We start from the raw sequence: 23,047 nt of genomic DNA, 5'->3' as shown, positions 1-23,047 counted from the left end.
CAGCGAATCACGGCGGTCACATGACCTTAAAACCCCGCCCTGCCTCCTGGCTTCTGAAACCCTTAAAGGGCTGGGAGGCGCCGGCACCAAGGGGTTAAATATCTTTTGATGTACGTATAATACTACGTTGTAAGGCAATAAATCCTGCTAATCATACTACACTATGAGGATTCTTTTGCTTTTTGGATGACTTTGTCTTCTGAGGATAATTCATTGTTTTAAGTCGATATTTGGCAATTTATCTGAAGTATCCGTTTGGGAGCCAATGCCTTGATTTGGGAATCTAATGAGAGGGATCCTATTGGCATCTATCTACATCCAGTATTTGGAGAGCACTGTATCCCCCCAGAGTCAGCAGTAACAGAGTTTGTCATCCTAATTTGGTATCCACACTATGCTTTTCTTGACCGCCACTTAATTGTGGGGTCACTCAAGTCTAGTAAGAGGCAGTATTTTTTGAGGTGCTGGTGATGGCGGATCCCCAAGACGTTTTTTTGAATTTTTTTTTAATTATTTGAACTTTTATCAGTAGAGACTTTATGTTTAACTTTTTTCTTTTTTTTGCACATCATTGGACATTATAATTTATAATTCTTTTATTATTTATTTTTTGTCTAGTTGTAGTTTTGTATTTGTAGCGCCGTACTTTTTGTTTTATAAGCTTTATGCAGGGGTTAAAATTTCGAGTCCAGACCTACTAGCCAGGCACAAACCTTACTCGTGTCCCCCACGGCGGTGGAGAGCGGGCCTCGTGTCCCCCACGGCGGTGGAGAGCGGGCCTCGTGTCCCCCACGGCGGTGGAGAGCGCGCCTCGTGTCCCCCACGGCGGTGGAGAGCGCGCCTCGTGTCCCCCACGGCGGTGGAGAGCGCGCCTCGTGTCCCCCACGGCGGTGGAGAGCGCGCCTCGTGTCCCCCACGGCGGTGGAGAGCGCGCCTCGTGTCCCCCACGGCGGTGGAGAGCGCGCCTCGTGTCCCCCACGGCGGTGGAGAGCGCGCCTCGTGTCCCCCACGGCGGTGGAGAGCGCGCCTCGTGTCCCCCACGGCGGTGGAGAGCGCGCCTCGTGTCCCCCACGGCGGTGGAGAGCGCGCCTCGTGTCCCCCACGGCGGTGGAGAGCGCGCCTCGTGTCCCCCACGGCGGTGGAGAGCGCGCCTCGTGTCCCCCACGGCGGTGGAGAGCGCGCCTCGTGTCCCCCACGGCGGTGGAGAGGGTGTCTCCTCTCAGTGTAGGAGAGCAGACCTCTCCTGCACGTGTCCCCTCAGTGGCGCTGCCACTGTAATGGCGATGCCGCGGAAACCGGAAGTTGTAAACCAGAACTCGGCTTCACAATGAGGCCTAGAGTGCATGTGCTGTTGCTCCATGCTTCTTCATCTGTGCTCGCCGCTCGCAGCCACTCGCCGCAGAGGAATTTCTCCTCGCATTTGGCGAGCGGGCAACAGGCTTTTTCAAGCCCTGCTTTATGTATTGATACCTGCGATACTGTGCTGGCTGCTTCTTTTTTATACTTCATTTAAAAACACACTTTATTTAAACACATATAGCACAGAAGTGTCAAATTGTTAGTTATAGGACCACTGCCACTGACCACTGTGTTCAGATCTTTATTAGATCATCATTTTGTGAACCGATCAAAACAGCCAGCAACACAATAAACTACAGTCCTTTGCCTTTAGTTAATCAATGAAGCACAGAGATAAAAAAAATTATTTTGTGATCATTGTCTTTTAAATGCTACTAAAACAAGAACATAAGATAAATCTGTGTTATTTACCTTGATGTCTCGGATGAGCTGCTGTGTTGGGGTCTCTATGGGGGCTTTACTATCAATCACTCCCTGAATGGCGTTCGCCCATCTCATGGCTTCATTCAGCAGCTTGGTGTAGAGTCTGTATGAGTGTTTCCTTCCATAGACTACAATATTCCAATATCCTGCAATAGGAGGTCAGTGAAGGTTAGCGATCCATATCATGACTGTATAGCTATGGCACTGCCAAACACCACCTGCCTGCCCATACCGGTTTCAGTGTGCGTCTTCTCATCCGCCTGCACCACAGAACACAGGCTGTTCAGAACCAACGTGCCGAGCTTTGAGGCCGTCCTCTCCGATGTTTTGTAGTAATCCAGAGCATTTCGGGTCAGCACAAACCAGCGCCGTTTTAGCTTCAAAGAGGCCATTTTGTTGCTGTTCTGGACTTCTTTATGCAGCCAACCTAAGAAAGAGACATGCAGGGAATACATTTTCTTTAAGGACAGCAGGGCATAAAAAATGGTCATTTTCACCACAGCCTGGCATTTTCTGGTTGTATTGAAGCTTGGTGGGAAGAATAGGCAACAGTTGGTGGAAATACCTCTGACAAGGAACTCTTGGCCGTCCACCTTGGCCTCTCCACGCGGTTTCTGCAGCAATGAGATCCAATGGTGCATCTCCTCTGCGATGTCCGTGTTGCAGTGAATGACGCGGTTTGCAGTGATTATCACAAAGGAGTTGGGTCTATAGGAGAATGAGAAGCCAAATAAAAATTTACACTCAACGGCCACTTTATTAGGTACACCTGTTCAATTGCTTGGTAACACAAATGGCTAATCAGCCAATCACATGGCAGCAACTCAATGCATTTAGGCATGAAGGCGTGGTGAAGACGACTTGTTGAAGTTCAAGCCGAGCATCAGAATGGGAAAAAAATGGGATTTAAGTGTCTTGGAACGTGACATGGTTGTTGGTGCCAGATGGGCTGGTCTGAGTATTTCAAAAACTGATCTACTGGGATTTTCACGCACAACCATCTCTAGGGTTTACAGAGAATGGTCCGCAAAAGAGAAAATATCTAGTGAGTGGCAGTTGTGTGGACGACAATGCCTTGTTGATGTCAGAGGAGAATAGGCAGACTGGTTGTTGCAAAGTTCAGATGGTAGGAGAAGAATTTGTCGTAAGCAACATGAAAGCATGGATCCATCCTGCCTTGTATCAACGGTTCAGGCTGCTGGTGGTGTAATGGTGTGGGGGAGATTTTCTTGGCTCTAGCAAGGTGTTCTGTATCTAATAAAGTGGCCGGTGAATGTATATGGAGATACTCCTGGGACAAAGAAAACATTAAATCTCAAGATTATAAAAATTTATTATTGAAGAACTAATAACTCTTAAAGCCCAACTCTGGGCACAATGAAAACGAAATACCCTGGCAGTGCTCCACCACCACCCACCACACTCCAAGGATGAAATGCTCTAGGGCACAGGTGTCAAACTGGGGGCCCTCCAACTCTTGCCATACTACAAGTCCCATGAGGCATTGCAAGATTGGCAGTTTCAATAATGACTTCCAAAGGCGGAGGCATGATGGGACTTGTAGTTTCGCAACAGCTGGAGGGCCGCCAGTTTGACACCCCTGCTCTAGGGGGTTGTGAAAGAGGATTTATTACTCACCTTCCCCTTGCTACAACAGGCTCCCTCATTCTGCTGGACTGGTCCCCAGTAGGATCCTCTCTAAGCCACTCTCAGCTGTGGTCACAAGTTTGTTCCCCCCACATACAATGCAGGGCTATTAATCCTGTGAAGGAGTTGCTAAGAATAACGTTTAAATATGTGTTTTCTGTGGAAGGATTAAAGGATAAGTTCACCTTTTAAAAAAATAAATAAATAAATGCACATTTTCATTTTTTTTTGCAGGTACAAAATCGTGCATTTACCTTTCTTTTTTTTTTTTAGGAGCCCCCAAAGCATTGCACCAGTGATCAGCAGATTGTTGGTGCAGTGCAGGACTCCTACAGATTGTCAATGTGAGCTGTCTGTCCGTACCAGGTACAGGTAGGCACTTTCAAACTGACAGGAAGAATCAATGAATAGTTCATTGAGAACTACAATCTGACATCCGCATAGGATATCTGTGCTTGTAGTTGATTCATTCACAGAACTCTGAATGAATGACGTGGCTGTGTGGGTGGAGCCCCGTGCAGTCACACACTTTAAAAAAATGACAGCTGGGGAGCTGTCACACACAAGGCTCGGATCATCGATCTGTTGCAGGAGCGGTAACACGTTACATGTTCAACCCTAAAAATGGGTGGAACATGTAACATGTTCCTGAAGGTGAACTTATCCTATAATTTATGTTGGTGGAGTAATGGCCTCCAGATGATGCTATGAACACAGGGCTGCTGTTAGAAACCACGGAGCCCCATACAGCCAACCGTACAGGCTCACCCCCCAAAAAAAACACACTGTTTACTAGGCTTCAGTTATGAATGAACACAGTGAGTGATCAGTTCTAATCATTCATTGTGTTCATTCATAAAGGGAAGGGGATGGTAACTGTGACATTTACCGGACTCTTCCCTCACTCTCTATCCTGAAGGATCCTATTGTGTGCTTGCAGCTGCCTGTGGAAAGGGAAGGAGGGAAGCCGGCATCACTGCAGGGTTAGGAGGGGGCACACAGAGGGGCCTGGGAGCAGGGGAAACGTATGGTGCACCATCAATTACTGGAAACGATCCCCTGTATGGCTCTCTCTGCAGCAGCTGAAAGCCAGTGGGAGGGGATAAGAAGCCAGCATACAGCTGCTGCAGAGAGAGCCATACAGGGGATCGGTTCCAGTAATTGCCCTTACCATGCTGATCACCCTCCCTGCCCACATTCGAATCACCCAGCTGCCTGGGCTCCGTACAGGAGGACTGGTGGTACCCCCTTATCCACGGCCCTGTATAAATACACAGTAGACAAAACACAATAAGTGTCAATATCAAAATATTAAAAAAAATATTTCCTATGAAATAGGCTGTTCACTTTGCGAGGTGCAGATGCTCCACAGCTTAGTATATGAGCAGAAGCTCATGTTTTTCCTTGCATGTGATTGGGTATTCTTTGCAAATGAAGCTTTATCTGCAACTGCACTTGCAGAGTTAAAGTGCACTTTACAAAGTGCACAGTCTATTTGCCTTTCGTAAATCAACCTCATAGCCCCTGTTGGATGCAGTCGCTCAGATCTGAACACATGCTACAGGGAAAATTAAAAAAAAAAAACTCTTGGTATTCGGGGGGCAGCGTTGCCACTAAATGAGACACATTCACGTTAAAGGGGCTGTGGCGCAACCGTGCGTAATGCACATTGCAGCACAGTGGGGCGGCCTTTTGAAGGTTAAAACAGGAGGTGAGGGGGCATATCATGCTTTGCTGGGTTTTTGCCTTCCTCTGGAGCAACTGTTTGGTATAGGGCAGTGGTCTCCAAACTGCAGCCTGGGGTCTGATGTGGCCCTCTGCTTGCATTTATCTGGCCCTTGGGGCACTATTCCACCAACTGTCACCAGTGATGAAGCACCATTCCCTCTACAACTGACGCCATCAATGGGGCACTATGCTTCTCACTGATATCAACAATGGGGCACTATTCTTCTCACTGATAACAACAATGGGGCACTATTCTTCCCACTGATATCAACAATGGGGCACTATTCTTCCCACTGATATCAACAATGGGGCACTATTCTTCCCACTGATATCAACAATGGGGCACTATTCTTCCCACTGATATCAACAATGGGGCACTATTCTTCCCACTGATATCAACAATGGGGCACTATTCTTCCCACTGATATCAACAATGGGGCACTATTCTTCTCACTGATATCAACAATGGGGCACTATTCTTCTCACTGATATCAACAATGGGGCACTATTCTTCTCACTGATATCCACAATGGGGCACTATTCTTCCCACTGATATCAACAATGGGGCACTATTCTTCTCACTGATATCAACAATGGGGCACTATTCTTCTCACTGATATCAACAATGGGGCACTATTCTTCCCACTGATATCAACAATGGGGCACTATTCTTCCCACTGATATCAACAATGGGGCACTATTCTTCTCACTGATAACAATGGGGCACTATTCTTCTCAGTGATATCAACAATGGGGCACTATTCTTCTCACTGATATCAACAATGGGGCACTATTCTTTTCACTGATAACAATGGGGCACTATTCTTCTCACTGATATCAACAATGGGGCACTATTCTTCTCACTGATATCAACAATGGGGCACTATTCTTTTCACTGATAACAATGGGGCACTATTCTTCTCACTGATATCAACAATGGGGCACTATTCTTCTCACTGATAACAATGGGGCACTATTCTTCTCAGTGATATCAACAATGGGGCACTATTCTTCTCACTGATATCGACAACGAGGCACTTTTCTTCTCACTTATATCAACAATGGGGCACTATTCTTCCGGCTACAGTCCGGCCCCCCCTAAAGTCTGAAGGACAGTAAATTGAGCATTTGCTTAGAAAGTTTGGAAACCTCTGGAATAGGATCATAACTTTTTTTTTTGGTTGAACTGGATGGACTTTTGTCGTTTTTCAGCCACACTAACTATGCATGTATGCATGCAGGGGCAGACTGACCATTTGGAAACTCGGGCACTGCCCGAGGGCCCGGGGTCAGTAGGGGGCCCCATGAGATGCCCCTGGTACCTTTTGCATAGGATTTTTTGAGTTTGGGCAAGGACACAGGGGCCCCATGAGTTGTCAGTCTGCCCCTGTATGTATGTACTGTATGTAAGTACTATGTATATTGCCTTTCAAGCAACTGTCACGTGCCCTCTGAAAAGCTGCATGTGAGAAGGAGCCTTTAGAGGCACATTGCACGGTGCATTTAATATGACACACACTTTAACTGTTTTTATGGAAATGGATAATTGTACAACAGCTTTCAGTTGACAAGCATTGTGTTCACTGCAAACCACATTATATACAATAGAGTCCGTACACATCGCACATTACCTGTCCGGACAGTCTGATGCGCAGACAGAATCAATGAGCCCGACGTCCAGCGTTCCCTGCAGGAGACACAGAAGATCGTTCATCTTTCATGGTAATGCAGAACAGATTAGCGGGAAATTGATGTAACGTGGGTAGGAGAGATCGCCGTCCTGTCTGGAGGGGAGTGCAGGAAATCTGTCCGCGGGATCTGAAACTCCTGACTCACAGGGCAGACACTCACCACAGCATTCTTGGGGTTGGCTTGCTCATCCCTCATATCTCGCAGCTGTTGGGCGGTCGCCGTGTGAACTCGGCTCAGAACATTGAACCAGCCACTGATGGGGAGAAATAAATACATGTTAGCTAAGACGGTCACTTAAAGACAAAAATCAAGCCAAAAACAATACAATGAATATCAAGTCAAAAACAATACAATGAATATCAAGTCAAAAACAATACAATGAATATCAAGCCAAAAACAATACAATGATAAAAAGCCCATTAAAAAAAAGCAACAAAACCAGCTTTTGCCTTTTTTTGCCTCTAGATATCCTCAGCATCATTCAACCCACTTCCTCTGAGCCCAGACTGTCCATGGACCTGCCACCAGGCTGTGATTGGACAATCAAAAGGAGAAGCAACACAGTAATAGGCTCATGTCTATGTCACTCTGCTCTCTCCTCCTATCAGCCTGCTTCTTGTCAGCACATGAACGGATTGGCTCCTTGAGCTGCTTCTTTCTCTCACACTCCAGCCCTGCTGTATAGGGACTGCAAGAGGCTAGTCTGCTAGTTTGGTATCATTACTCACTGTACAGGTTTCCTAAAACAGATGAAAAGCCTACTTTAAAATGTTGCCTCCCCATTCCTCTGTATACATTTTCCCCCCAATTTTTGCGGTCACGTGCCCACAACCCTCCAGCTCCTGTGTGTAAATGTGCAGATCCTGGGGCTGGTGGGAAGGAACACTCCTTCACATCAACATCTAAAGCAGTGGACGCCAAGGGGTGTGACATCATTGTTCTGTGGAAGTCAGCCCCATTGTTGACCCTCCTCTTTACACAAAGCAAGAGCACTACTTTAATATTAAAGAATATGTGAACCCAACATTTCCTATTCCCGATCTGTGCCTGCTGTATCATGTACTTGTATGAAAAAGTCCCCTGTTCTCTTTGTATGGCTTCCTTTGTGTGAAATTCCCAGTGTTCCTGCCAGTCCCTCTGTTTTCCTATTAAAAACTGACCACACTAGGCTTGGGAGCACAGTGTGGTCAGTTTTCTGGCTGTGGTTCGAGCTAATCCAATGATCAGGCTTGAGCTAACATGCCCCTACCTGCATAGCCATTCACTGGGAAGACCAGTGTACTGCTGTTTCTCCACCCTCACTTCTCTATGCAGCTGAGAACAGAGGAATCACACTGCACTCCTAATCAAATCACAAGCGATACTTTGCAGTGTGATTTGAGCCCATTCATTTTGTGTGGCTCAAATTGCACTACACCCGAACGAAAAAAGGTGCATGCAGCTTCTTTTTGTTGCACAGAAATTGGATGCATAGGTGTTCACATCCATGTGCTCCGATTCTGGCAATCGCACTGTGTTTTGCAATCTGTTCTTGGGTCGTCGATAACTTAACACTGACAACCGCAGCAGATCGCATGAACAGATTTGGATGCGGTGTGGGGAATGCACAGGATTTGTTGCTTTTCCTGCACTGCATATACACTCACTGGCTACTTTATTAGGTACAACCTGTTCGATTGCTTGGAAACACAAACTGCTAATCAGCCAATCACATGGCAGCGACTCAATGCATTATGTATTGCTGATACCAATTACCGATACCTATTTTGCCGTTGGATGCATTTATTTTTTTAGCCCCCATTCACACCAATGTGATTTGTCATGCGATTTGACATTATGCATGAAGTCGCACTGACCAGCAGCTTTGAAATCGCACTACTTCAAGTTAACACCACCCCGAAAGCGGTCCGCAGTGCGATGTGTAGAATCGGATCGCATAGGTGTGAATACCCATGTGATCGGGTTCTAGTGAGGACCAAAATAAGGGTCCTGCACCTTGTTGTTGCGAGTGCGATGCGATTAGAGCCACACAAAATGTATGGCTCCAATCGCACCGCACACAAATGGCATGTGATTTGCACAGGAATGCGGTGCGGCTCCTATGCCAATCACATGCGATATACCGCGCCGCATATATGTGAACCCGGGCTAAAGGATTTTCCTCACCTTGCATCTTCTGGAGTCTCCGCCACAATGTGATAGGTCCTCTCTTCCGTCACAACATCCAAAGCATTCTCCTTCTCATGTATATCAATGATGGCTCTGAAAGACACAACAAATTTGGATGACATTATACGAATTCTGCACTTACCATGCAAAGCTACAGGACCTCCGCGTTCTATACATACCGCCCTACTGGGGGAGCAACAGTAAGAATGCATCCATGGGAAAATGAACCACCTTCCGGCCGGCCGTTGTATATAAACGGCCAGACGGTGGCAGTGCAGGTGCGGGTGGTCGTTTATAAACGGCCTCCCCGCACCCTGCTTGTGCGCGCTCCCTGGGAGCGTGCAGCACCGCGATCGTCAGACGGGACCTCTGTTCCAGGTCCCCATCATGTGACCACTGATTGGCATATCAGTGATCACATGCAGAGTAGTAAGCAATATGTCACTTCTGACATTATTGCTTACTACGTGTGAAATCTGTGAATGATCACAGAGGTCACATGGTACAAGGCTATTCACAACAGCCTTGTTCCATGTGACAAGCTGTGACCAATCACAGCTCACTCAGTAGTTCTCAATGACTGCAAGAATGCAGCCAGAGAGAAGGAGAAATGATTGCTTTTACAGCCTTTATGGGTGTAAAAGCAATCAGTGTAAAAGAAAAAAAAAAATCTTCATCACCCCCCACAAGTAGTACAGTGTCACCATGGTGACACTGTACTGCTAGGGTGACAGTATGTAAAAAAAAAAAAAAAAAAAAAAAAAAAAAAAAAACAAATCATATAAAAAATTTAAAAAAAAGTAAAAAAAAAAAATGTTTAAAAATTGTAATGCTAGGTTATAAACTAATTTGTTTTTTTGTTTTTTTAACTAAAAAGATAACGGAATAAATTTTGGCCAAGATTTATGATGAAATTATTTATTTGCAAAATGTTATAAGAAAAACTTTTTTTCAACATTTTTGGACTTTTTCATTTACATAGCAATAAAAATCCCAGTGGTGAATAAATACCACCAAAATAAAGCTTTACCTGTCTCAAAAAAATGCCAAAAAATTCATATGGGTACAGTGTTGCATGACTGCGCAATTGTCATTCAAAGTGTGATAGCGCTGAAAGCTGAAAATTGGCCTGGACAGGAAGGGGGTGAAAGTGTCCGGACTTGAAGTGGTTAATATTGCATGCAGCTGAGCAGGATGGTCAGGTATTATTATTATTACTATTATTATTATACAGGGTTTATATAGCACCAACAGTTTACACAGCACTTTACAACATAAGGGCGTTTAATTTAGTACGGGGGGGGGGGGGATCAGAGGGCCCTGCTCGTCAGAGCTTACAATCTAAATTTTATATAGAATACTGTATTGCTTATAATGAGTCAAAGAATGAGCATTGGAATAAGCACATAATGCACAGAAAAAAAAGATCCATCATGTTTTGTGCTTTAGTGAATTTGGGCCACTGGCTACTGGGATTTCTCCAACCCAATAACAATGTATTTTAATCATCCGCAGAGAATTCTATAATATTCTCATCTCAGCCTACCTTAGGCTGGCCATACATTATACAATTTTCTTTAGATTTTTGATTTAGATTTACCAAAAACCATATAATTATAAGGTCAAAACTAACAACACTTTCAATTGTATCCAATTAGGCAGGTCCTTGCCCTACATAGTTGAAGGTAAATCTAAAGGAAATTGGACAGAAAATTGTATAGTGTATGGCCAACCTTAATTAACCCCTTCACGCCGGATCGTCCCGGCGTGAAGAGGAGTTCCTGCACCGGGAGGTGGGAGGGACGGGGTGCGGCTTAGTGTCATGTGGCCGCCGTGATGTCACGTCACGGCCGGTCACATGATCGGGAAAGGTCCCGATCGAAAGAGCGGACCGGGACCTTTCCGTGAGTACCGCCCATGTGTGCTGGGAGTGCGCAGGGCACGCGCTCTCAGCGCATATGTTTTTTGTTACATGAACGCAAATGTGCGGCCGCTTGGCGTCTAGGCCCAGATGCCAGGAGGCCGCACATTTTTGTGCGGCCGGCATGAAGGGGTTAAATATATCTTTTAGAAACTATTTTTCTTCATCAATAGCTTTCAAAAGCTCATGAGAATTTTAGATACAATCATAAATCTTAAATTTACTAATTAGTACACAATGGGATTGATTTACGAAGGCTGGCCATACACTATACAATTTTCTTACAATTTCCTTTAGATTTACCTTCAATTATGTAGTGCAAGGGCCTGCCTAACTGGATACAATTGAAAGTGTTTAGGTTTGACCTCATATTATATGTTTTTTGGTAAATCTAAAGCAAAGTTCTCAAAAAATTGTGTAATGTATGGCCAGACTTAAACTGTAGATTGCAAAATCTGGTGCAGCTGTGCATGGGAGCCAATCAGCATCTAACTTTAGATTGTTCAATTAAGCTTTGACAATAAAACCTGGAAGCTGATTGGTTTCTATGCAGAGCTGCACCAGGTTTTGCACTCTCCAGTTTTAATAAATCAACCTCAATATATTGTAATGTTTAAAGCAGTGTTTCTCGACCTTTTTTCAAGAAAGGCATCCTTTAAAATAATGGACAGTCCAGAGGCACCCCATTCTAAAATGTAAAAACTATTCTAAAAGTTCTTAAAAAATAATTCTTACATAATGTGTCAACATCCACACATGTAGGACACCCAACATTAGAGATGATTTATTCTTCCAAATCAAATACACTTTTGCACACTGATACTGACTAGTATTCCAGGGTTTCTCTTCTCCCTCAGTTTTTCTTCATTAGGCTACTTTCACACTGAGGAGTTTTTGAAGCGTTTTTGCGTAAAAAAAAGCACCTGAAAAGCTCAAGAAAAACGCTTCCCTATGTATGTGAATGTATATCGATGTATGTTTTCACACTGCGGTGTTGCGCTTGCGGATCGGTGCAAAAACTCCTGCTTGCAGCATCTTTGGGGCAGCACAGTGGCTAAATGGTTAACACTTCCGCCTGGCAGAACCAGTGCGGGCGGCGTACCATTAGAACTAATGGCACCTGCCAGCGGGTCCCCAATTCTCTGTGTGGGTGGTGCGGCTGCACGGATTTTTGTGCAGATCCGCTTCGGTACCACCCTCACAGATGTGAAGCTAGGGTAAAAGGCAGGCTTGATCCACCTCTGGCTTGTATACAATTTTTGGTAATTTTTTAGGCATTTTGCCAAGGCACCCCTGAAGAAACCTCAAGGGTATCTGGGCACCCTGGTTAAAAAAGGCTGGTTTAAAGGCCAAGTTCACCTTTAAAAAAATGTACATATTTTTACAGGGAAAAAAATGTGCATTTATCTTTTTTTTCCCACAGGAGCCTGCAAAGTATTGCACCCATGACCAGTGGATCATGGGTTCAATGCCAGGCTCCTGCAAACTCTTCCTCCAGCTCTCTGTCTGATATATGGACTTTTGATTGGAGAACTGGAGGAAGTGTCAATAGACTACGAAGATGCTGATCACCACACTTGTATTCCACTGAGAACTACAAGTCCATCTGCCACAGTGACAGATGGGACTTGTAGTTCATTCATCCATAGATCTCTCTGTGAAAGAATGACGCGGCTGTGTGGAGCGGAGCACTGCACAATTTCAAAAGTGACAGCGGCTGCTGTTAGAAAAGTTGCAGTTAGCACTTAATATCTGGGGAGTAACTTTCAAAGCTTATGAAAGAATATTCCAAACTTTCAAAAGCTTATTTTCCTTCTTATCAAGGCTACAACTGGACTGCAGATTTAAAATATGAAAGGCCTTGACTTGCTTAAAGCAGAACTCCGGGAAAAAAACTTTTTCCCATGCAGTGGGGCTGTGCCCGCACTGCATTGGTTAACCACTTGTTTTTGTCTAGTGTGAGGAGAGAGGAGATATACTAACCTAATTCTCTGATCCTCCCAGCGCAAAACTGGTCTTGGCTGCTCCTGCTCCCCCCCAGCAGTCTAGCGGTCTTGTGTGGTGGACTATTCCTGATGTCATCATGCCCATAAACCGGCTCTGGAGGTGAGGACAGCAGGAACAGTCCACCACTGGATGTGGGGGAGTGCCGTTTTCTGGCAGATCAAAGGATTGGGTGAGTATAAGCTCTGCATTCACCCCTAGACAAAACAAGATGTTAACCCATGCAGTGTGGGCACAGCCCTACTGCATGGGACAAAAAAAAAACAATTTCCTGGAGTTCTGCTCAAAATTATTGATTGCAAGCTACAGCACAGATTGTCCAAATCACAACCCACCATTGGTGGTTTAGGCCTAATAAATAAGTCTACACCAAAAATAAAAAGGCGGGGGACCAATTATGGAGCGTTCAGAAAGAAGGACACTCACTTGGCTGCTCGAATGTCAATGGTTCCCCTCAGCCGCTCCTCACTGTCATTCTCAAAATACATCAGCTTGGACTCTCTCAGGACAAACCAGCGCCTCTTCCAGTTGCGTCGCGACAGCGTGGACATGCCGCCTCCTTTCTTATACAGCCATCCAGATTTCAGAGCTTCTTGTTTGGTACGGAACCACATGAAGGTCTCATCCTTCAGAACGCACCATCGCCGTCTCCACATGTTCATTAAGCCTCCAGCTGCAAGGACCAACAGTATCTTTAGCTTGGGAAAGGGTCTGTAAAGGGTTAGCCTAGCCTAAAATGATATTTCTGGTTTGGGATGATGCAGCATATGGAATCACCACCAGCTTTGAAAACTCTTGGGGGATGCCAGTAGTAAACCATCTACACCCAGTTTAGTCCCAAGGTCTTCCCACCTGGAATAGCCATTATGATAGAGTCTTGCAATTATTAAACGACCTCAGAGTTTATTAAGCCTAGCCAACAGTGATATCTTAGCCTTAGTCTACATGGTGGTATCATCTGCTGGCATCTTCTAAACTTTGGACACTCAAAGATTTCCTCAACCTAGTTCTGGCTCTGTTTTTGCCAACATTAAAATCTCAAGAATCCTGCTAAAACTGGGTCAATATTGGATGTTTCCACTGCTTATATTTAATTCTTCAGAATAGAATGTTAACCAAGCCTTCAAAAGGGAGAATGCAAACCCATTATAATTGCTGCAGCAATCAAACCTGGGAACGCAGAACTCGTCACCATACTCTCCGAGTACAAGAAAACTTTGCAAAATGAAAAGTTTTGTGTGGGCTGACCCTTTATAAGGTGACCATCAATTTTCCAAAACTGGGCATGATTTGAGCAACTCACTGGCTTAAAAGAGAAGTATGGCCAAAGCTCTTTTGGCCATTCTTCTCATGTGGGTCACAGGAGTGCACTTACCTGTGACCCAGAATCAGCCAACAGTGGGCTCCAAACTCTGGAGGGATCCTAAAAATAATGTTGGGATCCAACCAGATGCCGTACAGGCAGGCAGCTGACTCAGCTTCTCTGCGCACCGCTGAAAGCCTGAGCCAGCTGCTCCCGCCCCCTTCCATAGCCTGGCACTCCAAAGACAGCTTAAGGGGCAGATCCAAAGTCGGTGACTGACAATCACCACTCTCTGCTCCGGGAAGACCAAGAACTGAGCGATCAGCAATCATGTGATCGTTCAGTTCTCAAGCTTAGAGCCAGTGAAGGACAACTTGCAGCATCGCACCAATGCTGCAGCAGGTAGGTAGGCATGTAGGTTTGTTTTTTAGATTCCCACACTTCTCCTTTAAGACTTCTTATGATCTTCTTGCAGAAGCAGCAACCAGAGTTGCTCTACAGAACAAATAATCAGAAGTGCTTTTTTTTCTCTAAAACTAGAAAAACTTATAGCAGGAAATTAGCTGGCTAATAGAGCGAACATATTACTTCATTCCAGTTCTTAGGAAGTTCAGGAAGTTCTGACTACAGTAGGGAAGCTCTTGGTTCCCCATCTTTTTTTTTTAAGTCCATGATCCTTTATCTAAGCCCATATCTTGGGAATGTATCCTCTAGATAACACAGGTATGACTGGCCTCATAGCGGATTCTATGTGGAAACATACTTCCAGAAGTCCTGGTCAGAACAGCACCTTAGCTGTTGAAGACCAACCAGGGGTTTTCTCTTTTCTATGTACACTTACTCAAAACATAACAAAACCATCAATCTTTGTTACATAATTAAAAAAACAAAACAGGCAATCTAACTTTAAGAGAAAGTCCTACCTTTCATATACAGGTAACTGTGAAAATATGGTGGTCCTCCTCCATTGAAGAGAGTGACCCGGGAAGTCATCAGTTCCTCATCGGTGTCTATGTGGCTGTCCACTTCCTCATCACTGTCCAGAAACTGCAGAGAAAATGCAATGGTATGTGAAACCTGATCAATCATCTGAACAAGATGAAACCTCAACAAATCCAAGGACTGCCTTATGTAGAACTCATTTTCAGCACTTTTCTGCACCACTTTGGAAAAGCGCAGTAAAACACTAACATATAATATTCACATCTGAGTGAGAGTGGAGACAGGTGACAACTGCCATCAAGTGCACTAGAGCTGATCCCGCCCTGCATTAGAAGCCCACAAATATTTTATTCCCACTCTTAGAAAAAAGCATAATGCATTTTTATCAACTTTGCTTTATTATATGTTCATAAATGGATCCTTTATATCTTCTTTTAACTATTTGTATAAAATCTTCATTTCACAAATACCCACTGAATAGAAAAAATGTCCATGACAATCTGTTTCCAAAGCTTGTTTTGCTTCCTCTCTGTAGAAATGGCTCTCTCTTAGGAGAGAGGAAGGAGTGTGTAGCTCCTCTGAGAGTCAGTCTGCAGTCTGTGTAGTCTGATCTCTCCTGCTTTTCAGATCGGTTTCAAAACACAGCCATAGAAGTACAAGAGAACTGATGCTTTTGAAAGTATGCACCTGCTGGCTTGGTAGCAAGTAAAAGTAAATTCAGTAAATATGAAACTAAAGCTGGTTTATGATATATATATGCCATTGAAATGACTTAAAGGAGAAGTAGGACCAAAGCGCTTTTGTTCCTACTGCTCCTGTAGGTCACAGGAATGCACTTCATTCTGCACTCCTGTTACCCAGGGATGTATTTACCACAAGGCAAACAAGGCATTTGCCTAGGGTGGCATTTTTCAGGGGGGCAGCACTGCCCTTCCTAAAAAGGGACGGAAGAAGGGACACGGGGACCTGGTGGGTACCGAGGGAGGTTGTGGGTTTCATGACGGTGTATGCAGAGCACGACTCTTGTTCCTGGGGATGTCCAGAGCTGTGAAGATGAGCGTCTTTCTCTCTCTCGCCATGGGGGATGGTGACTGGTGTGTGGGGGGCAGTGGTAGTGGAAGGCTCTCTCGGGTGGGAGTCAGGGGCGTTGTTGGTCAATGTCAGGCACTCTCTGCGGGGGGGGCGCTGGTTTTTGTGTTGCCTAGGGTAGCACAAGACCTAAATACACCACTGCTGTTACCCATATTCAGCCAACAGTGGGTTAAAGTCTGCTGTCGGCTGACGTCACACAACTGGTCTAGACTCTGGAGAGATCCCGACTTTAATGTCGGGATCCACCCAGATGCCTGGATTAGCAGCTAGCTCATCCTCTCAGCGAGCCACAGAGACCCTGAGCCAGCCACTCCCGGCCCCTCCACAGCCCTGTGCTCCAGTAAGCGCTGGAGAGGCAGAGCGGAGAGCCGAAGACTGACTTTCACCGCCTCTCTGCTCACTGAAGAGTCCACTGCTCGCTCAGTTCTCAGTGTTGAGACAGTGGTGGACAGATGCTGCATCAGACTGATGCTGCATTCACCGAGTTGAATATGAATCTTTTTTCAAAACTTCTCTTTTAACAAGGAGTAAGATGTTTTGGTAATGTTGATAGATGAATAGGTCATCTTGCCTGCTCTCAGTTTGTGAATTGCTATATATGCCCCGTAGTTGGGAACTCAGTTCTAAATTAGGGATTTTACTTTCAGAGGTACCTTGATGCCTGGGTAGCTTTACATATAATTGTAAATATATGCAACAAACTCCCCGATTTTCATGCTGAGTGTTAAAACAGTTTTGTTGGGATTTTTTCTGGCTAGGTTGAAAAGTGTGCACGGGACCTTTTACTTCTTTAGAGGATGAAAACCAAAGTGCACCTTGTAAAGAAGAGAGTTCACACTTGGCTCTCCCACAACCGATCTGTGGTGTATTTCAGAGATACTACTGCCTAGTCCAGTATTTGACATACTTGCAGGATGTGCCCCTGTTGCCCGCAATAGTTCCAGCCAACTGCCCCTGTGTCTTGTAGTGATGTAGGAGCTGGAGGGAGAAACCACTGACTGCAGCAGGGGACCAGGCTGCAAATTCTTCAGTCAAGCTTTGCTAAAATGATTAGGAAAAGAAAATATGAACTCTTATTTGCAGGGGGGCATGATGGTTCTCATTTGTTTTCTAGGGACAGTCAAGAATATTTTGCATTATCATAAATATTATATCTTAAAAAAAGATTCTTTATACTCACAAAACCCAAAGAAAATCTCAGAACTTGTCTTAAAAAGTTTTATCTCGTTTTAATCTAAAAAGATGTTTGTTTGGGTGGGGGCTACCTTATTTTGATACTCACTGAATCCAGACTTCCACACTGAGATCCATAGCTGTTGGGCTTGGAAATTCGAGGTATCTCTTCATCAGTTAGGTGGCCATCACTTGAGTTCCTAGCATCAGCTGAACCTGGTGCGCCTTCATCAAACTCTTCGTGATCATAATCAGATTCCACGTCAGGTGGGTAGCTGTAAATAGGTTCTTGAGCTTCTTCACTGTTGCTCTGATTATCAGATAAACACTGATAAATGCTCTCTGACCTATCTGAGATGGCAGTATAAGCATCTGTAGAAGACACTGGCTCCAATGGAGAAATCTGGGAATCTGTGGAGTTGCCAATGTGGTCTTCAGGGATTTTCATGTAGGTACCATCTTCAGAGAAGCTATCACTGGTTCTTGGGATGTCGTCTTCCAACAGCATAGGTGGCGGAGGTGGCAAAAATTCATCATCTGCATGGAATCCTTCATCCACTTCTTCCTCAGCCAGAGGTGCAACCAAGCTCTCTTCCACGTGTAGAGTTCCATCAACTCCATTCTCCAGGCTGTTGGCACTCTCATCCAAATTACCGAAATCCAAGAGCTCTAGGAACTCTTGTGCTACTCTAGAGGCTTCCTTCTCCAACTTGTGGATCTCTTCTTCTCGCTTTCGTGTTACCTCATTCCGGGTATCAATGCACGAAATGGAGACACCATCCACTTTCTGTTGTTGGTGGAGTTTTTCAATCTCTTTCTCCAATCTTAGTATCTCATCCATCTGTCTTCTCTCCTCTTCCTGCAGCAAAATGTTCTCCAGGTTCCGAGCCTTCTCCTGCTCTTCCTAAAAGGTAAAACCACCTCCATTTGTAAATAGATTTCAACATTTGATTAGCACCTTAAAAAAAAGGTTTGAACTATTTTATACTGCTAAAAGGTCATTTCCAAAAGTTGACATGAGCTGCAGCTTTTAGCATTTAACACTTGATGTATCTGACCTCTATTAAAGGGTGCAGAAGTATCAGTGTACTTCAGCATGACTTACCTGTGCAGCGCGGAGCTCAGCCTCCAGCCTCTCTTGCTCCCTAGGAAAAAAACAACAACCAATAAGCACATAGTCAACATGTATGCAAGGCTATACTTCATGTCAGAACTCAACACTCATTCTGCTCAAAAGCTGTGAAAGCAATTTCTCATCTGACTAGTGGGATCCTGCACAGCATACCCTCTTTCTTTCAAGCAAGGTAATGCTACAGAAAAGGACCCTCATTGTACAGTAATTATAAGGCGATCCAAGACAAAATGCAAGTGTGCTAAAGTCAGAAATGCAATTTAAAGTGTACCTGTAGTGGTGGCAAACACAACCATTTTGATCCAGTAAGGTGCTTGCAGGTAAAATTTTATTTTGGAGCGCCCCATGAGCCACAAATCCTGGAACATTCCGGTATGCAAATTCCAATCTGACCTAGGGTGTACTGGCCCACACCTGGACCATAGCATTATTAGAGGAAGGCTAATCATGGGATTCTGAAATTAGGCTGAGATTTGCATAACACAGTGCCCTGGGTTTTGGGATTACAGGGGCATTCAAGAAAAAACTACAGCTACCTGTAGGCACCTAAGTGCCTTCTACTGAATCAAAGTTAAAGAAGTTAAAAACAGAAGAAAAAAGCTTCAGCTTTGATTAAATACCTAATTTTAGATCCACTAAATTTTTAGATGTTACTTTGGTTCTATATGCAATGCAGGCAAAGCATGGCTGGTGGGAGAGGCCAGCAGGGTGCTGTACATAGCTTCCTACAAACATTACTGCCTTAAGACTCCTTTAAGAGTCCTGAGCTCTAACACAAGCAGTGGGCTGAATTTCAGGAGTTGTGCAACATCAAAATGCGTTGATGGGTGGATGTCAGTCTGGAGCAGGGGAGGACTGACCATTTGCTTACAAAGTTTGGAAACCTCTGGAATAGGATCATAACTTTTTTTTTTTTGGTTGAACTGGATGGACTTTTGTCTTTTTTCAGCCACGCTAACTATGCATGCAGGGGCGGACTGACCATTTGGAAACTCAGGCACTGCCCGAGGGCCCGGGGTCAGTAGGGGGCCCCATGAGATGTCCCTGATACCTTTTTCATAGGCTTTTTTGAGTTTGGGCAAGGACACAAGGGCCCCATGATCCCCTATTGCCCGGGGGCCCCATGAGTTGTCAGTCCACCCCTGGTCTGGAGGAGTAGGTGTTCCAGGGTAATGGCATGCAGACCACCCTAGGTAACACCTACATGTGATGCTGAGCCTTCATGGTTAAAAGAACTGAAATCCAATGACTGAAAAGGATGGGCCTGGGAAAGTGAGGCTGGGAAGGAAAGTGAGACGTCCTCCAGCCAGGAAATGAGGCGCGCTCTGACTTGCTGCAGATTCTAATGCACATTGTGAGAAGCTCACAGTGTGCAGTGAACTCAGAGTAAGCAATTTCAGTCCAGGAGAGCAGCCGGTACAACTGGAGGTATAGTGGGGTGCCCTGAACAGGAGGGGTGTGTATATACATTTTCAATTCTGACTACAGTGTAGTGTTTACTAGGCCCGTGTATAGGATTCCCATCAGCCCTCTGAACTCCTGTTCTCTCTACCTCCTCTCTTCCTCTTCTCGTCTCTTCCTCTCTTCCTCCAGTTTCCTCTGCTCCTCCAGCTCCCTCCTCCGCCTCTCTTCCTCTTCCTTCCTCTTCCTCTCCTCTTCCTCTCGTCTCTTCCTCTCCTCTTCCAGCATTTGTCGATAGAGGTGTCTGGCCGTTCTCCCACGCCAGTGCTTCTGGAACTGCAGAGCTGAGTGTCGGAGGCGCACAAAGGTGGCCCTCCAGTAGTGAGCCCGGTAGTTCTTCTGAATGGTGATAATACTGAGACGAATAGCTTTATAATACTTCCTGGAAATTAGGAGAATAAAAATAAGATGAAGTTCACATAAAATATTGTTTGGAGCTGAACTCTATACATAACATTGCTAGGAGCGAATCAGAGTCTGCTGCAAGTCACATGTGCTGACAGGGAACATGCTGACAGGAGGAGAGAGCAGAGTCAGTTCAGCTAATAACTGATCAGTGCATTGCTGCTCCTTTATCGTCCAGTCAGCATGCTGGAAGTGAAGAGGTGACACCACTAGAGTACTCAATGCTAAAATCAAATCAAACATTACACAGTTGAAATATTTTATCTTTTATTAAAAAGATACTTATGTAGTGCCGTCAATTCATGCAGCACTTTACACATATACACTGTACTGCCAAAAGTATTGGGCCGCCTGCCTTTCCATACACATGAACTTTAATGGCATCCCAGTCTTGGTCCGTAGGGTTCAATATTGAGTTGGCCCCGCCCTTTGCAGCTATAACAGCTTCAACTCTTCTGGGAAGGCTGTCCACAAGGTTTAGGAGGGTGTCTATGGGAAGGTTTGATCATTCTTCCAGAAGCACATTTGTGAGGTCAGGCACTGATGTCGGGGGAGGAGGCCTGGCTCGCAGTCTCCGCTCTAACTCATCCCAATGGTGTTCTATCGGGTTGAGGTCAGGACTCTGTGCAGGCCAGTCAAGTTCCTCCACCCCAAACTCGCTCATCCATGTCTTTATGGACCTTGCTTTGTGCACTGGTGCGCAGTCATGTTGGAACAGGAAGGGGCCATCCCCAAAGTCTTCCCACAAGGTTGGGAGCATGAAATTGTCCAAAATGTCTTGGTATGCTGACGCCTTAAGAGTTCCCTTCACTGGAACTAGGGGGCCAAGCCCAACCCCTGAAAAGCAACCCCACACCATAATCCCCCCTCCACCAAACTTTACACTTGGCACAGTGGAGTCAGGCAAGTCCCATTCTCCTGGCAACCGCCAAACCCAGACACGTCCATCGGATTCCCAGACAGAGAAGAGTGATTTGTCACTCCAGAGAACACGTCTCCACTGCTCTAGAGTCCAGTGGCAGCATGCTTTACACCACTGCCACGGACACTTTGTATTGCACTTGGTGATGTAAGGCTTGGATGCAGCTGCTCGGCCATGGAAACCCATTCCATGAAGCTCTCTATGCACTGCTGTTGTACTAATTTGAAGGCCACATGAAGTTTGGAGGTCTTTAGCTATTGACTCTGCAGACAGTTGACGACTTCTTTGCACTGTGCGCTTCAGCATTTGCTGACCCCGCTCTGTCATTTTACGTGGCCTACCACTTGGTTGCTGAGTTGCTGTTGTTCCCAGTTGCTTCCACTTTGTTATAATCCCACTAACAGTTGAGCGTGGAATATTTAGTAGCCAGGAAATGTCACGGATGTACATATTACACAGGTGACAACCTATCACGGGACCACGCTTGGAGTCACTGAGCTCCTGGGAGCGACCCATTCTTTCACAAATGTTTGTAGAAGCAGTCTGCATGCCTAGGTGCTTGATTTTATACAGTTATGGCCACGGAGGTGATTGGAACACCTGAATCCAATGATTTGGAGGGCTGGCCCAATAATTTTGGCAATATAGTGTACATTGTATTTTCACACAGTCCCTAACCCTCAAGGAGCTTACAATCTAAGCTCCTTGAGGGTTAGGGAACTCACATTCATATATACGTACACACACATATATATACACATTCTAGGGCAAAATTTATATATATATATATATATATATATATATATATATATATATATATATATATATACATACATACATACATACATACATATATATATATATATATATATATATATATATATATATATATACACACACACACACACACATATATATATACACATACATACATATATACACACACATTTTACCCTCCAAATGTTTTGTTTATCTGTCTATCCATTTAGGAGATTTACACAGCTCTACCATACAGCTCCAATACATACCTGTATGACAGGGAGCCTACTCTTCGTGTGTGGTTGCACTTTTTCTTGCAAGTCTCCTCCCTACCCCTTGACTGGACAGTGAAGGGGTAAACAGTGAACTAATATCAGGTACAGGACCTGATCTAATGGTGTAGTTTCACTTCACACAGGTCTCCTCCCTACCCCAACCATGACTGGACAGTGAAAGGAGAAGCCGTGGACTAAATGTTTTATAGGAGACCTGATCTAATCGTGCAGTTTCACTTTTACTTACAGGTGTATGACTAGACAATGAAGGTAGACTAATGTCTTCCAGGGGATCTGCTCTTTATTTGCAGTTTCCCTCACTACCCCCATCCTATGATTAGACAACGAAAGGAGAAGTAGTGGACTAATGTGCATTTCATTTTTACTTACAGGTCTCCTCCCTACCCAAGTCTATGACTGGACAGTGAAAGGAGAAGCCGCAGACTAATGTCTTACGGTTGACCTAACTTGTATGTATAGTTTCACTTTTACTTACAGTTCTCCTCCCTATCCCCATAAGCTATTTTGCATTTATAAAACACAAACAAAAACAGAACAAGGAAGAGACAAATAATAACATGAGCTCAAACAAAAAATCAAAGAATAAGGCTACAGAATACAGAAAAGAAAATTAAAAAAA

At 44.8% G+C, this 23,047-nt stretch overlaps 1 protein-coding gene across 1 annotated transcript in view; it reads right to left on the bottom strand.

Moving 5' to 3' along the window:
- The window catches only part of LOC149437781 (unconventional myosin-X-like), a 241,135-nt gene that overhangs the window by 31,910 nt on the left and 186,178 nt on the right, over positions 1-23,047 (bottom strand). The window contains exons 23-33 of the mRNA XM_089660637.1: positions 20,138-20,428; positions 18,559-18,598; positions 17,563-18,357; positions 15,170-15,293; positions 13,370-13,616; positions 9,016-9,111; positions 7,009-7,102; positions 6,789-6,844; positions 2,348-2,490; positions 2,015-2,209; positions 1,771-1,928 (exon numbers count right to left, since the gene is read on the bottom strand). Coding sequence (XP_089516763.1) covers positions 1,771-1,928; positions 2,015-2,209; positions 2,348-2,490; positions 6,789-6,844; positions 7,009-7,102; positions 9,016-9,111; positions 13,370-13,616; positions 15,170-15,293; positions 17,563-18,357; positions 18,559-18,598; positions 20,138-20,428 — 2,239 coding nt within the window. The remainder of the gene's footprint in view (positions 1-1,770; positions 1,929-2,014; positions 2,210-2,347; positions 2,491-6,788; positions 6,845-7,008; positions 7,103-9,015; positions 9,112-13,369; positions 13,617-15,169; positions 15,294-17,562; positions 18,358-18,558; positions 18,599-20,137; positions 20,429-23,047) is intronic.

This window comes from Staurois parvus, unplaced genomic scaffold (assembly GCF_062004578.1).
Source record: "Staurois parvus isolate SC_StPar_1 unplaced genomic scaffold, SC_StPar_1.0 ptg001255l, whole genome shotgun sequence".
NCBI lineage: Eukaryota > Metazoa > Chordata > Amphibia > Anura > Ranidae > Staurois > Staurois parvus.
The sequence above is the reverse complement of the archived record's forward strand: the minus strand, read 5'-3'. Positions and strand labels throughout refer to the sequence as shown.